The sequence below is a fragment of the Hyperolius riggenbachi genome, chromosome 10 (genome assembly GCF_040937935.1).
Source record: "Hyperolius riggenbachi isolate aHypRig1 chromosome 10, aHypRig1.pri, whole genome shotgun sequence".
Classification (NCBI taxonomy): Eukaryota; Metazoa; Chordata; class Amphibia; order Anura; family Hyperoliidae; genus Hyperolius; species Hyperolius riggenbachi.
The window spans coordinates 212,416,485-212,431,813 of NC_090655.1; the positions used below are offsets into that span (position 1 = coordinate 212,416,485).

General features: G+C 49.9%; 3 protein-coding genes across 3 annotated transcripts; 1 reads left to right on the forward strand and 2 right to left on the reverse strand.

The window, feature by feature from the left end:
- Positions 1-1,256: 1,256 nt before the first annotated feature.
- LOC137534415 (histone H3) lies at positions 1,257-1,698 on the reverse strand. Its single transcript, XM_068255911.1, has one exon. The coding sequence runs from the start codon at positions 1,678-1,680 to the stop codon at positions 1,270-1,272; it is 411 nt and encodes a 136-aa protein (XP_068112012.1). The 5' UTR covers positions 1,681-1,698; the 3' UTR covers positions 1,257-1,269.
- A 2,219-nt stretch (positions 1,699-3,917) lies between these two features.
- LOC137534433 (histone H2B 1.1-like) lies at positions 3,918-4,333 on the reverse strand. The gene has a single exon (XM_068255925.1). It carries the CDS (start codon positions 4,319-4,321, stop codon positions 3,941-3,943), a length of 381 nt encoding a protein of 126 aa, XP_068112026.1. The 5' UTR covers positions 4,322-4,333; the 3' UTR covers positions 3,918-3,940.
- Positions 4,334-4,623: 290 nt separating this feature from the next.
- Positions 4,624-5,016, forward strand: LOC137534427 (histone H2A type 2-B). The gene has a single exon (XM_068255921.1). It carries the CDS (start codon positions 4,624-4,626, stop codon positions 5,014-5,016), a length of 393 nt encoding a protein of 130 aa, XP_068112022.1.
- Positions 5,017-15,329: the final 10,313 nt, after the last annotated feature.

Genomic DNA, 15,329 nt, shown 5'->3' on the forward strand with positions numbered 1-15,329 from the left:
TGGCATCCCCCTTAATTGGCTCTAGACTAGGATACATACACTTCAAATACATACATATGACCATGGTAAGGATTAGATTATGAGCACCTCTGAGGAACAGTTAAGTGACAAATATGTGCAATATAAAATATACACATGAAAAAGGTGTCTGGAAAGAGGAATAAGCTCTAATGTAGAATAGACGAGGGTGCACCGTGCACGGCATATAGAGACGCAGAGCACTGACCTCTACATACATTTAGGTGTTGCTTAGTACTTATACAGGAACCGTACAGAGGACTCGTGCTGGTTCTGATCTTCAGAGTATAATAGTCCAATAAATAGCTTCCGGCAATTTGCTATTAGAAGTACAGCTGGAGCTCTCGCCCGGTCCCCAACACAGTGACTATTCGGAGCTACCTAGCTTTCTCTGAAGGGCTGCCATCCTTGTCTTGTTTGTCCCTGCATAGAGAATGTCAGAGTAAGGGGGACGTTACACATCCTATTACCGACAACCCCAGCAGGTGATCTGGTTCCCTTTCTGTATGGAGATGCCCACCCCGTGTAGATGTGAAAGGCGGACATACACGCCAAGAGATAGCAGAGTCGGGGACCTGGCAACGGCTCATTACTAGAATCTCGGGTGTTATTAGTTGCACTCAGCTCTCCATGCCCCCGGGGATGCACGTTTCTCTATCATCCTTATAACAGCAGCAACATTCAGAAAGATCACTAAAATGTATTAGTTGAGAGAAGAACACCACTTAATATACACCGGAGCCCTCGAGATAATTAGTGACGGTGTCAGGGAAGCGCTGCTGAGTAGCTGGAGGAACATAGAGTGCAGCCAAGATGTAGCATGCAGCTTTCTGCAGACAGCTGTGCCGCCATTCAACGGCTGAATGTAGAGACCTCCCCCCCAATTTGGAAAGATTGCACAGCATACGGCAATTTGCTTCATGCAAGGTTCTCAAATGGCGGGATGCAGCTCAATAGCTCAAGTCTGTCACGAACAAACTGCTCTCCGTCAGTCACTCCACCTTGTCCCAGGAAGGGACACAGTACACAAATGCTGCCCCTGAAATGTTTCACCTTGCATCATGAGAGAACCAGCCCTGCACACGTTCTATCTGCATATACTAGGCACGGGACAACTCCAGCTACAGATCCCCTGGTCTCCCTGCAGCGAGTAGATGGGGTGACGTGCGGCACTACAGCTCTGTAAGGAGGATGTGGGGTGGCTCTGAAAAGAGCCTTTGTGTGACGTAATAGGATGGCTGCGTGACGTGATTAGGCCCTCTCGCCGCGGATCCTGCGGGCCAGCTGGATGTCTTTGGGCATGATGGTGACCCTCTTGGCGTGGATGGCGCACAGGTTGGTGTCCTCGAAGAGCCCCACCAGATAAGCCTCGCTGGCCTCCTGCAGAGCCATGACGGCCGAGCTCTGGAAGCGCAGGTCGGTCTTGAAGTCCTGAGCGATCTCCCGCACCAGGCGCTGGAAGGGCAGCTTGCGGATTAGCAGCTCGGTGGATTTCTGGTAGCGGCGGATCTCGCGGAGAGCCACAGTGCCGGGCCGGTAGCGGTGGGGCTTCTTCACTCCGCCGGTGGCTGGAGCGCTCTTACGGGCGGCTTTAGTAGCCAGCTGCTTGCGGGGAGCCTTCCCGCCGGTGGACTTGCGGGCTGTCTGCTTGGTTCTGGCCATGCCTGCTAATCAGCGTCACTAATGTGCTGCTGCGAATTTGGGGAGACACAGCCGCCGCTACTCCTATTTATACTGAGCCCTGCCCTCTGATTGGTCGGGGCGTGTCTTGTGTCTCTCCCTGATTGACTATTGGAGGGCATCCGTTATTGTTCAAATGTACCGCCAGACAATTGTTCCAGCAGCTGCAGCAGCAGCCCGCCAATTTCCCCTAAGAGGTCATACTTGCCTATTAATTAAACTAAAAATAAAAAACTATACTAGATAATTATAAAGCCGCGGGAAATAGTGGAAGGATTAGGAACATAAAATAAAGTACTTGTTTCTCTGCAGCTCACACAGCACAAGCTGTTCTGTATCGGCTCAGATCAGAGGAGGAGAGGAGACCGGAGCCAGAGAGGAAACATTGTAACAGATGAGAGAAATAGATACAATATTTGGGCTGTTCATGTATCTATCTAGGCAGCTGCAGCCGCTACACATCACTTGTGACTACAGATTGGCAGGCGGGGGATCCCTGTCCCTCCCTGGCACCATTCATCAGCTACCATAGTCATAAGTAGTGAAAGAAATGCTCCAGACAAAAATGAAAAGCCTACAGCGGCTGCTTATCCTTGTGATACGATTTCTTATTTCAATGGACATCTGGCTAGTTGGGTATTAATAAACAAAAATCTAAAAATAAGCATAAAATCTATAACTTATGCAATAAACCTTAACCAATTTTTTCTTGCATACTGTACAGATTTTTATGCATTGTATATTTTTTTATTTTCCCTACTGCAGTAGGTCAGTAGAGGTGATTGGTGCGTGTTTGGAGGCTTCTAGATGTACATATACTCATTTGAAGGCAGCTTTTTATATTGTTACTACCTGGGGCTATTATAGTATTGAGAGAGTGAAAGAAGGATGAGTGAATTTAGCAGCAGGATTAGAAAGGCAGTGGCAGGGGTATGTCCAATATATATTTTCCCATACCGTTTATCATCTACCGCTGCATTGATGAAGGGCCGGGTATGTTCTGCTCTGGGAGACTGGGGTATGTCCGAGTGTAAAGAGGTCGTCTGCTGCAGTGTTCTGAACAACATCCGTACAAACAGATTTAAAGGCTGCATGCTAAAACTGTTCAGCCATCTTCCCATCTGCGAACACCCTGTCTGACCCCATAATTCCCCCAGAAACACAGGGGTCAGGACAGTGAGCACCTATTAGTTACATACGTCTACTGCAGGCTTTCTCTCAACCAGGGCTCCCTGGAACCCCAGGGTTCCTTGAGGACTCTGCAGTGGTTCTCTGGCATTTTCCGTCATCGTGGGGGAAGTATAATAGAGCACATTATAATAGGGGGTACTGTAAAAAGAAGCACTGAATTGGGGATCAGCAAAATCATGAGCACAGTAGAATGAGTGGCAGTGTAAGGAGTTAGGGAAATTTACAGCCTCACCTACTTGCCTCCGAAAAAATAAATGCAGGGGTTCCTCGAGATTAAAACATTGTTTGCAGGGGTTCCTTGAGACCCAAGTTATTTGCAGGGTTCCTCCAGGGTAAAAAGGTAAAGGTTGAGAAAGACTGGTCTACTGGCTCCACAATAGTGTTGGGTGGGCAGTGGCAACCATCAAATCATTTTGTAACGTGGCTCATTCAACCACTATTACCGCAGGAAGGAGAGGAATGCCGAAGTTATGTGTATTGCATGGCAGATCGGATAGTATTAGGAAGTATTACCAAATCACCCTAATCTTACAGACTTTGTAACGGTTACTTTGCAAGATCACTGTAAAATAAGCATTATGTATCCCAACATATCATACAGGGAATACCGGTCCCGGAATACTGGTCTGCCCAATTTAGGAATACATTTGTTCGGCCTCCTTTATTACGTTCACGAAATAAATATGAGCACTTTACCAGCTTTGAACAGGCTCTGCCGCCTAGAGGTTAATGTATGCATGATAAAAGCCGATAGACCAACGTCACTCAGCTCATATATTGATATGAATCAGCCTAAACCGCAAATCGTTAAAATAAGTGGCCTAGAGGTGGGAAGAAACTACTACGTGTAGGAGCCCCACTGCACGGGTGACTAGCCAATAATCTGTTTACTAATATCGGGTGCTGCAAAAAAAAAAAAAAAAAAAAATCAGGTGCATATTCTATGACAGGCCGCCTAACAATCAGACAGGTAATAAACCAGCTCCGTAGTGATTTGGTGGGTGGCTCTTAGAAGAGCCTTTGGGGTGTGCTTAGTATCCGGGCAGCGCTGTTACTTGGCGCTGGTGTACTTGGTGACGGCCTTGGTGCCCTCGGACACGGCGTGCTTGGCCAGCTCTCCCGGCAGCAGCAGGCGGACGGCGGTCTGGATCTCCCGGGAGGTGATAGTGTGGCGCTTGTTGTAATGAGCCAGACGGGAAGCTTCCCCGGCGATGCGCTCGAAGATGTCATTGACGAAGGAGTTCATGATGCTCATGGCCTTGGAAGAGATACCCGTGTCGGGATGTACCTGCTTCAGCACCTTGTACACGTAGATGGCGTAACTCTCCTTCCTGCTCTTCCTACGCTTCTTGCCGTCCTTCTTCTGGCTCTTGCTCACGGCTTTCTTGGAGCCCTTCTTGGGGGCGGGAGCGGACTTGGCTGGCTCAGGCATTCTGTGCAGTTTCTGGCTCTGAAATCAGCCGCTGAGAAAACAAAACAATGCTCGGCTGTCGCGCTGCTGCTCTATATATTGGCGGCTGGCTGCGCGCGCTTGTGGAACACTCGCTCTGCTATTGGTCAGAATAATGGTGCTTTCATAACTCCGCCCTTACGAGGCTACTATTGGGCCATCTAACAACTGAGCAGCCATTGGATGCATTTGGCAACGACCAATCAGATGCTGTTAGTGGGGATAAAAGCAGAGCAGCGGGATGGAGGCGGTAATATTTCTCCTGCACTCAGAGCGGAAGCATCATGTCTGGACGCGGCAAACAAGGCGGCAAGGCCCGTGCTAAGGCCAAGACTCGCTCCTCCCGGGCCGGCCTGCAGTTCCCAGTCGGCCGTGTTCACCGTCTGCTGAGGAAGGGCAACTATGCGGAGCGGGTGGGGGCCGGAGCTCCGGTCTATCTGGCCGCAGTGCTGGAGTACCTGACCGCTGAGATCCTGGAGCTGGCTGGCAACGCCGCCCGGGACAACAAGAAGACCCGCATCATCCCCCGCCACCTGCAGCTGGCTGTCCGCAACGACGAGGAGCTCAACAAGCTGCTGGGTGGGGTGACCATCGCCCAGGGGGGAGTCCTGCCCAACATCCAGGCCGTGCTGCTGCCCAAGAAGACCGAGAGCCACAAGGCGGCCAAGAGCAAGTAATTCCCTGCAGCAGCGGCCGCCGGACACACACAGTACAGAACCACAAAGGCTCTTCTCAGAGCCACCCACACGGTCTATACAGAGCTGATTATACCATATATTTCGCATTCTATAGTTTATGCACCTGGGAGATTATGTACAGCACTGCTTTGTATTAGTTTATACCGGATTTCTGTACCTAATTTGTAGTTTCCCTAATGCCCCCTATAGCCAATCTGAGAAGTATAAGCTGTGTTTGCAGAGACCACTGCAGGTGAATTAGATTCTATAAAAAGATCTATCAGCCCAATACACAAGTGATGACGTTCGGGTTGATCCTGCTGAGTGCGGGAGACACCGCTTCTGGTACATGTAGAAAGTAACTTACACTTCACACGCATGTTCCTATAGTAGCTCTATAGGCGTGTAATGTATGGAGGCCGACAAGTCCTCAGACTCCGCGCAAAGCTCTTCTATAACAAAGTGTGCAACAGTGCTATAAGCAGGCAATGCTGTTACTATTACTGCACATATGGTGGTGGATCTCCTGCCGGCTTTTTTTAATACTGTAGAAAACATTTCTTTAATTTATAAAGTATAATGAATGCATTTGAGGATTAGTGTTTCAATCACAACCACCCAGTACAAACAATAGGAAGTGTATCTGCACACTAACTGCCTCATTCACAATATGCAGAGCAATATGCTGGCAATGCTAGTGGCTGGGCGGAGAAGCTTCTGTAGCTGTGATTGGCTGAGGCAGAGCAGTCGCTATTTTCAAATGTGCCGCCGAAATTCCTCAGAGCTGCCCGGATGGATGTGCGGTTGTTGTAGCGGGAGCTTCTATTCAGCATTTACTATATATTCCCCGCCATATTCAGCATTTACTGGTATATATTCCTCGCAATATTCAGCCTTTCCTCGCTCTGCTGCTACTACAACGCCAGGCCCGAGGCAGAGTTCCCCCATAAGAAGCACGTGAGGTTTGTGTTTCTGCTGTAACATTTACAGGGGGAATCCTGGAGGGACACAGATCGTCATTTAGCAGCACAGCCGTTACATTATGCCCAGTGTGAGGGGAAACATGCCGGAGATCCTATGCAGAAGTGTTACTTGTGATGGTTTGTGAGTAGAGTTGGGCCGAACGGTTCGCCTGCGAACAGTTCCATGCGAACTTCAGTGGTTCGCGTTCGCGTCCCGCAGGCGAACCTTTGCGGAAGTTCGGTTCGCCCCACAATGCACTATGAGGGTCAACTTTGACCCTCTACATCACAGTCAGCAGGCCCAGTGTAGCCAATTAGGCTACACTAGCCCCTGGAGTCCCACCCCCCCTTATATAAGGCAGGCAGCGGCGGCCATTACGGTCACTCGTGTGCTGCCTGCGTTAGTGAGAGTAGGGCGAGCTGCTGCAGACTGTCTCTCAGGGAAAGATTAGTTAGGCTTAACTTGTTCCTGTCTGGCTGCATACCAGTTCTGTGAACCCACCACTGCATACCTGTGCTGTGAACCCACCACTGCATACCTGTGCTGTGAACCCACCACTGCATACCTGTGCTGTGAACCCACCACTGCATACCTGTTCTGTGAACCCACCACTGCATACCTGTGCTGTGAACCCACCACTGCATACCTGTTCTGTGAACCCACCACTGCATACCTGTTCATTGAACCCACCACTGCATACCTGTGCTGTGAACCCACCACTGCATACCTGTTCTGTGAACCCACCACTGCATACCTGTGCTGTGAACCCACCACTACATACCTGTTCTGTGAACCCACCACTGCATACCTGTTCATTGAACCCACCACTGCATACCTGTGCTGTGAACCCACCACTGCATACCTGTTCTGTGAACCCACCACTGCATACCTGTGCTGTGAACCCACCACTGCATACCTGTTCAGTGAACCCACCACTGCATACCTGTGCTGTGAACCCACCACTGCATACCTGTTCAGTGAACCTGCCACTGCATACCTGTTCTGTGAACCCACCACTGCATACCTGTTCTGTGAACCCACCACTGCATACCTGTTCTGTGAACCCGCCACTGCATACCTGTTGTGTTCAGTGAACCCGCCACTGCATACCTGTTCTGTTCAGTGGACCCGCCACTGTATACCTGTTTAGTGACCCCGCCACTGCATACCTGTTGTGTTCAGTGAACCTGCCACTGCATACCTGTTCTGTGAACCTGCCACTGTATACCTGTTCTGTTCAGTGAACCCGCCACTGTATACCTGTTCTGTTCAGTGGACCCGCCACTGTATACCTGTTCAGTGAACCCACCACTGCATACCTGTGCTGTGAACCCACCACTGCATACCTGTTCTGTGAACCCACCACTGCATACCTGTTCAGTGAACCCACCACTGCATACCTGTTGTGTTCAGTGAACCCGCCACTGCATACCTGTTCTGTTCAGTGGACCTGCCACTGTATACCTGTTTAGTGACACCGCCACTGCATACCTGTTGTGTTCAGTGAACCTGCCACTGTATACCTGTACTGTTCAGTGAACCCGCCACTGCATACCTGTTCTGTGAACCCACCACTGCATACCTGTTCAGTGAACCCACCACTGCATACCTGTTCTGTTCAGTGAACCCGCCACTGTATACCTGTTCAGTGAACCCGCCACTGCATAACTGTTGTGTTCAGTGAACCCGCCACTGTATACCTGTACTGTTTAGTGAACCCGCCACTGCATACCTGTTGTGTTCAGTGTACCTGCCACTGCATACCTGTTCTGTGAACCCACCACTGCATACCTGTTCAGTGAACCCACCACTGCATACCTGTTGTGTTCAGTGAACCCGCCACTGCATACCTGTTCTGTTCAGTGGACCCGCCACTGTATACCTGTTTAGTGACCCCGCCACTGCATACCTGTTGTGTTCAGTGAACCTGCCACTGTATACCTGTACTGTTCAGTGAACCCGCCACTGCATACCTGTTCTGTGAACCCACCACTGCATACCTGTTCAGTGAACCCACCACTGCATACCTGTTCTGTTCAGTGAACCCGCCACTGTATACCTGTTTAGTGAACCCGCCACTGCATACCTGTTGTGTTCAGTGAACCCGCCACTGTATACCTGTACTGTTTAGTGAACCCGCCACTGCATACCTGTTGTGTTCAGTGAACCCGCCACTGCATACCTGTTCTGTTCAGTGGACCCGCCACTGTATACCTGTTTAGTGACCCCGCCACTGCATACCTGTTGTGTTCAGTGAACCTGCCACTGTATACCTGTACTGTTCAGTGAACCCGCCACTGCATACCTGTTCTGTGAACCCACCACTGCATACCTGTTCAGTGAACCCACCACTGCATACCTGTTCTGTTCAGTGAACCCGCCACTGTATACCTGTTCAGTGAACCCGCCACTGCATACCTGTTGTGTTCAGTGAACCCGCCACTGTATACCTGTACTGTTTAGTGAACCCGCCACTGCATACCTGTTGTGTTCAGTGAACCCGTCACTGCATACCTGTTCTGTTCAGTGGACCCGCCACTGTATACCTGTTTAGTGAACCCGCCACTGCATACCTGTTGTGTTCAGTGAACCTGCCACTGCATACCTGTTCTGTGAACCCGCCACTGTATACCTGTTCTGTTCAGTGAACCCGCCACTGCATACCTGTTGTGTTCAGTGAACCCGCCACTGTATACCTGTACTGTTTAGTGAACCCGCCACTGCATACCTGTTGTGTTCAGTGTACCTGCCACTGCATACCTGTTCTGTGAACCCGCCACTGCATACCTGTTCTGTTCAGTGAACCCGCCACTGCATACCTGTTCTGTTCAGTGTACCCGCCACTGTATACCTGTACTGTTTAGTGAACCCACCGCATCAGTGTGCATACCTGTGCAGTTAAGTGAACCCACCTACCTACGTGAGTGCACGCAGTGTGATATACCACTCCGTGCATACCCGATATGGACAAAACAGGTAGAGGAAGAGGTAGTGCCAGAGCCAGAGGAAGGCCACCCGGCAGGTCTGCGCGAGGTCGTGTAAATGTAATTTCGTGTGGACCTGGCCCACAGTACAGTGCTCGGAAGAAGGCACGTCCTATCACGTCCCAAGATTGTCAGGACGTGGTTGAGTATTTAGCGACACAGAACACCTCATCTTGCTCAGCCACCAGCGCTACTACTAGCACCACTTCCGCTGCATTTGACACTTCGCAAGAATTATTTAGTGGTGAAATCACTGATGCACAGCCATTGTTGTTACAGCCAGATGAATTTTCACCAGCTCATATGTCTGCGTTACGCGGCAACACTATGGATGTAACGTGTAAGGAGGATGAAGGACCTACTGATGGTGCATGTTTGGATTTTTCTGAGTCAAGCGAAGCTGGGCAGGATGACTACGATGATGACGATGATAGGGATCCTCTGTATGTTCCCAATAGAGGAGATGAAGAGTGGGACAGTTCAGAGGGGGAGTCAGAGAGTAGTAGGAGGAGAGAAGTTGCTGAAAGAAGCTGGGGCAGCTCTTCGTCAGAAACAGCTGGTGGCAGAGTCCGGCACCATGTATCGCCACCTATGTACAGCCAGCCAACTTGCCCTTCAGCATCAGCTGCTGAGGTCCCCATAGTGCCCACATCCCAGGGTGGCTCAGCGGTGTGGAAATTTTTTAATGTGTGTGCCTCAGATCGGACCAAAGCCATCTGTTCGCTCTGCCAACAAAAATTGAGCTGTGGAAAGGCCAACACTCACGTAGGGACAAGTGCCTTACGAAGGCACCTGGAGAAAAGGCACAAACAGCAATGGGATGGCCACCTGAGCAAAAGCAGCAGCAGCACACAAAAGCAAAGCCACCCTCCTTCTCCTCTTCCTCCTCCATCAGGTGCATTATCTGCTTCTGCCGCTTTCTCCCTTCCACCTTCACAGGCACCCTCCTCCACTCCGCCTCTGCCCTTGAGCGGTTCCTGCTCCTCTGCCCACAGCAGCAGTCAGGTGTCCGTGAAGGAAATGTTTGAGCGGAAGAAGCCAATTTCGGCCAGTCACCCCCTTGCCCGGCGTCTGACAGCTGGCGTGGCGGAACTGTTAGCTCGGCAGCTGTTACCATACCGGCTGGTGGACTCTGAGGCCTTCCGTAAATTTGTGGCCATCGGAACACCGCAGTGGAAGATGCCAGGCCGCACTTATTTTTCGAGAAAGGCCATACCCCAACTGCACCGTGAAGTTGAGAGGCAAGTGGTGTCATCTCTTGCGAAGAGCGTTGGGTCAAGGGTACACCTGACCACGGATGCCTGGTCTGCCAAGCACGGGCAGGGCCGCTACATTACGTACACAGCCCATTGGGTGAACCTGGTGGTGAACGATGGCAAGCAGGGCGCAGCGGACCAAATTGTGACACCTCCACGGCTTGCAGGCAGGCCTCCTGCCACCTCCTCTCCTCCTGCTACATGCTCTTCGCTGTCCTCCTCCTCCTTGGCTGAGTGGCAGTTCTCCTCTCCAGCTACACAGCCCCAGCTCCGCAGGGCCTATGCTGCATGCCAGGTAAGACGGTGTCACGCCATCTTAGACATGTCTTGTCTCAAAGCGGAGAGTCACACTGGAGCAGCTCTCCTGGCTGCTCTTAAGAAACAGGTGGATGAGTGGCTGACCCCGCACCACCTGGAGATAGGCAACGTGGTGTGCGACAACGGCAGCAATCTGCTTGCCGCTTTGCATATGGGGAAGCTGACACACATACCCTGCATGGCACATGTCATGAATCTAGTGGTTCAAAGATTTGTGGCAAAGTACCCTGGCTTAGCGAATGTCCTGAAGCAGGCCAGGAAGTTCTGTGGGCATTTGAGGCGGTCTTACACAGCCATGGCACGCTTTGCGGAAATTCAGCGCAAAAACAACATGCCGGTGAGACGCCTCATTTGCGATAGCCGGACTCGCTGGAACTCGACCCTGCTCATGTTCTCCCGCCTGCTAGAACAGAAGAAAGCCGTGATCCACTACCTCTACAACTACAGTAGAATGAAACAGTCTGGGAAGATGGGGATGTTCTGGCCCGACAACTGGACACTGATGAAAAATGCATGCAGGCTCATGCGGCCGTTTGAGGAGGTGACCAACCTGGTGAGCCGCAGTGAGGGCACCATCAGCGACTTAATTCCCTACGCTTACTTCTTGGAGCGTGCTGTGCGTAGAGTGGCAGATGAAGCTGTGAATGAGCGTGACCAGGAACCGTTACGGCAGAAACAGGCATGGGACCAATTTTCATCAGACCCAGCTGTTTCCTCAACACCTGCGGCAGCACAGAGGGGGGAGGAGGAGGAAGAAGAGAAGTCGTGTGCAGAAGACGAGTCAGACTCAGAGGATGATGAGCAAGGTGTTTCTTTGGGGGAGGAGAAGGAGGAGGAGGAGGAGGGGACAGCGGCAGGAGAACAACCGCAGCAGGCGTCGCAAGGGGCTTGTGCTGCTCAACCTTCCCGCGGTATTGTTCGCGGCTGGGGGGAGGAGGTTGACTTACCTGACGTCACTGAGGAAGAGCAAGAGGAGATGGAGGGTACTGGATCCGACTTTGTGCAGATGTCGTCTTTTATGCTGTCCTGCCTGTTGAGGGACCCCCGTATAAAAAACTTCAAGGGGAATGAGCTGTACTGGGTGGCCACACTACTAGACCCTCGGTACAGGCACAAAGTGGCGGACCTGTTACCAACTCACCGGAAGGTGGAAAGGATGCAGCACATGCAGAACCAGCTGGCAACTATGCTTTACAATGCCTTTAAGGGTGATGTGACAGCACAACACCAGCAAGGTACCACTGCCACTAATCCTCCTCCCGTGTCTACGCAGTCAAAGACAGGAAGCTCCAGCGATCTCATGGTGATGTTGGACATGCGGACGTTCTTTAGTCCAACGCCTCGCCGTAGCCCTTCCGGATCCACCCTCCACCAACGCCTGGAACGGCAGGTAGCCGACTACCTGGCCTTAAGTGTGGATGTAGACACTGCTGTGAACAGCGATGAGGAACCCTTGAACTAATGGGTGCGCAGGCTTGACCTGTGGCCAGAGCTGTCCCAATTTGCCATCCAACTTCTCTCCTGCCCTGCCGCAAGCGTCCTGTCAGAAAGGACCTTCAGCGCAGCTGGAGGCATTGTCACAGAGAAGAGAAGTCGCCTAAGTCACAAAAGTGTTAAGTACCTCACCTTTATCAAAATGAATGAGGCATGGATCCCGGAGGGCTGCTGCCCGCCCCAAGACTAAGTCAGTCCCCGCACACACAGCATCTCTGCCTGCACGCCGTGTGACTGGCTGCCTGGCCTGCCCCAAGAAGAATAAGTCGCTCCCAGTCCCTCCACACAGCATGTCTGCCTGCAGGCCGCTTGACTACCTTCTCCGCCACCACCAACAGGGTCCGGGACTCCAGGCAGATTGCTGAATTTTTTAGGCTGCTGCTAGCAGCGGCCGCTGTAATAATTTTTCTGGTGCGTGTACATGACTGCCTAATTTTTCTGGCTGCACTGCGGGCAGCTGCAACAACAAAAGAAAAGGCATGTACATGCGCCCATTCCCCTTTGTGATCATTAACTTGCCGTGGTGAAGGGGCTTGCGTATCACAATGAAGCAATGACCGGCGCCTAGATGAGTGTCTCGGGGGGCACACAAAAGATAATAAGGTCGTTGCTTCATTGTGGTCAGACCAAATTTGATCAGCTGGACAGTCACTGTTCTGTCATTCAGCTACATCAGCCAGGCGACCATATGGGCTGTAAAGCCACCAAAACCTGCACTCTCGCCATGGTGCGCACCAGTCCAGCACGGCCGTCACTACACAAACAGCTGTTTGCGGTGCGTTACACGGTGAGTTTGGTGTGTCAGTGTGAAGCAGTACCTTAATTACACTACCTGATTGATGTATGCACATGCAAGATGTTTTAAAGCACTTTAGGCCTGTCATTTAGCATTCAATGTGATTTCTGCCCTTAAAACGCTGCTTTTCGTCAAATCCAGATTTTTCCCGGGGACTTTTGGCATGTATCCCACTCCGCCATGCCCCCCTCCAGGTGTTAGACCCCTTGAAACATCTTTTCCATCACTTTTGTGGCCAGCATAATTATTTTTTTTTTTTAAAGTTCGCATCCCCATTGAAGTTTATTGCGGTTCGCGAACTTTAACGCGAACCGAACCTTCCGCGGAAGTTCGCGAACCAGGTTCGCGAACCTAAAATCGGAGGTTCGGCCCAACTCTATTTGTGAGCTGACAGAGCACATCACTGCCAATATAAGCCCTGATCTGTAGGGAGCGCTGCTGCTAAACGTCAGAAATGTAGCATTACAAATAGAGGAAGCAGAACAACCAACACTTAATAACTTATAAGAAATTAGACACATACAAAATGATTTTTGCAAAATCCGCCTGTGGCTCCGCCCCCTCCAAAAGTACAAAGCGTATCAAAGAGCAACATTCAGGGTCTGAGAAAATCATGATTATACTGAATCACCATTTAGTTCAGTTATAAAAATGCTTGGATAAGCCTCCGCACGTGAACCACAAGAAAGCAGCGCTACTGCTACAGTGTATATTTATTATACAGAAGGAAAGTAGCTACAACTGTTATGAGGGTAACAATGATACATCCGCCCTTGGCTCCTCCCCCTCAGCGCAGTCTCCTGTCAGGTCCGCTCAGCCTGTATAAGAGGAGGGGAGGCGGCAGCGCACAGCATTGTGTATCTCCAGCAGAGAAGAAGCATCATGGCCTCGATTCATCAACACTTAGCAAATTTGTTAACAACAGTTTGGTAAAATACCGAATTTGTTAACTTCATTTCAGGATTCATCAAAGTTATCTACAGCTGTTAGCGAGCATTCGGTAACGATTCGGTAACGATTCGCTAAAACGTAATAAAGTGCAATTCATGAAAAAGAAAGTGGGCGTGGTTTAGCGTTACATTTAGGATTAGTTATCTCCTTCACGGCTCTGTCGTTATTCCTGTCAGATCATTGCTGACAGAGAAGATGGAGCCATTTGAAGTGGTTATGTGTCAGCTGAGAGTGATTCAAAGGCACAGAAGGGCAAGAATAAGGTCTGCAACCATATAAATTTGTAAGAGAATAGATTTATTTGCTATAACACGACATCTGCAGTGTCAGGGTTAACTAATATGCTAGCTGCACTATAATTTTTTAGAAAAGGCTCCTATCAAATTGTGGGATTGTCCCAACCACTTTCAGAATCCTGGTCCAGGTGTAAAGCCCTATTCAGAATGTTGCTACGTAGTGCTCAAAGGACTGCCTTTTACCCACAATTCCATGGGAATCTTATGGCCTTGTGTTAAAGTACCACTGTAAAATGGAAATATCGACACGTTACCGAATGGTTACCGAATTGTTATCGAATTCACACCGAATGAGGAAAAACCTTGATGAATACAACTAGAAATCGCTAAACTTCGAATTCGGTAATTTAACAAACTGGAAAAAGTTATCTCAAAGAGAATGATGAATCGAGGCCAATGGCTTCAATTCATCAAGCATTACCGCATTCGGTAATGCTAAAAACAGCTGACTTAAGGGAGCACTTTAGAAAATGTTAATTCATCAAAGCTGTTACCGAATGAGAAGCTGAAATGACACAGCAATGAGATAAATTACCGACATGTGCTCAACAAATGTTAATTCATCAAGGTTCCCACATTCGCTAACACATTCGGTGTTTATCTCCAGCTCTCCCCTGTCGTTACAGGCTTCGAAAGCCTTCTGTGTGAATGTTTTCATGATTAGCAGGAGCAGGCAGCCAATAGAAACAGCCCCTGTTCTCCTGCAAGTGCGGCTGATAGGTCACACAGGCTTCTCCACACAAGCTTTCAGACCTCCCAGGCAGTGAGCAGAGAGAACGGGTCAAAATATATCCCCAGATTCCCTTCGGTGGTGTAACCCTTTCAGGCCCTGTTTGATAATGCAAAGATGCTGGTGGTGAAATCACCAAGCATGGCATTTGTAATGTCTCCAGGAAGTTCATCTACGTTGTGGCAAATAAATAAAATGTTAAGAAAGACTGATGGACAGATTCAGAGCAGCAGAGGCAGTATAAATAACAGTAACTATAACACCTTTACATCTAATGGGATGTCTGGATGCCTTCTATTGTTATCAGCTTGTAACAACACAGAGACATTGCAAGCTGCTCTGCACCACTCTGCTGTTATCCAACAGCCTTTGATGAATTGAAGCCTAGTAGTTCGGTAACTTAACGAACCTCTACCACACATGGGAAAATATTGATGAATTAGCACAGTGAAGTGTAAAATACCGAATGCGGTATTTTAAGGACTGGGGTTTTGTTATCGAACACCCTTTGATGAATTGAAGCCC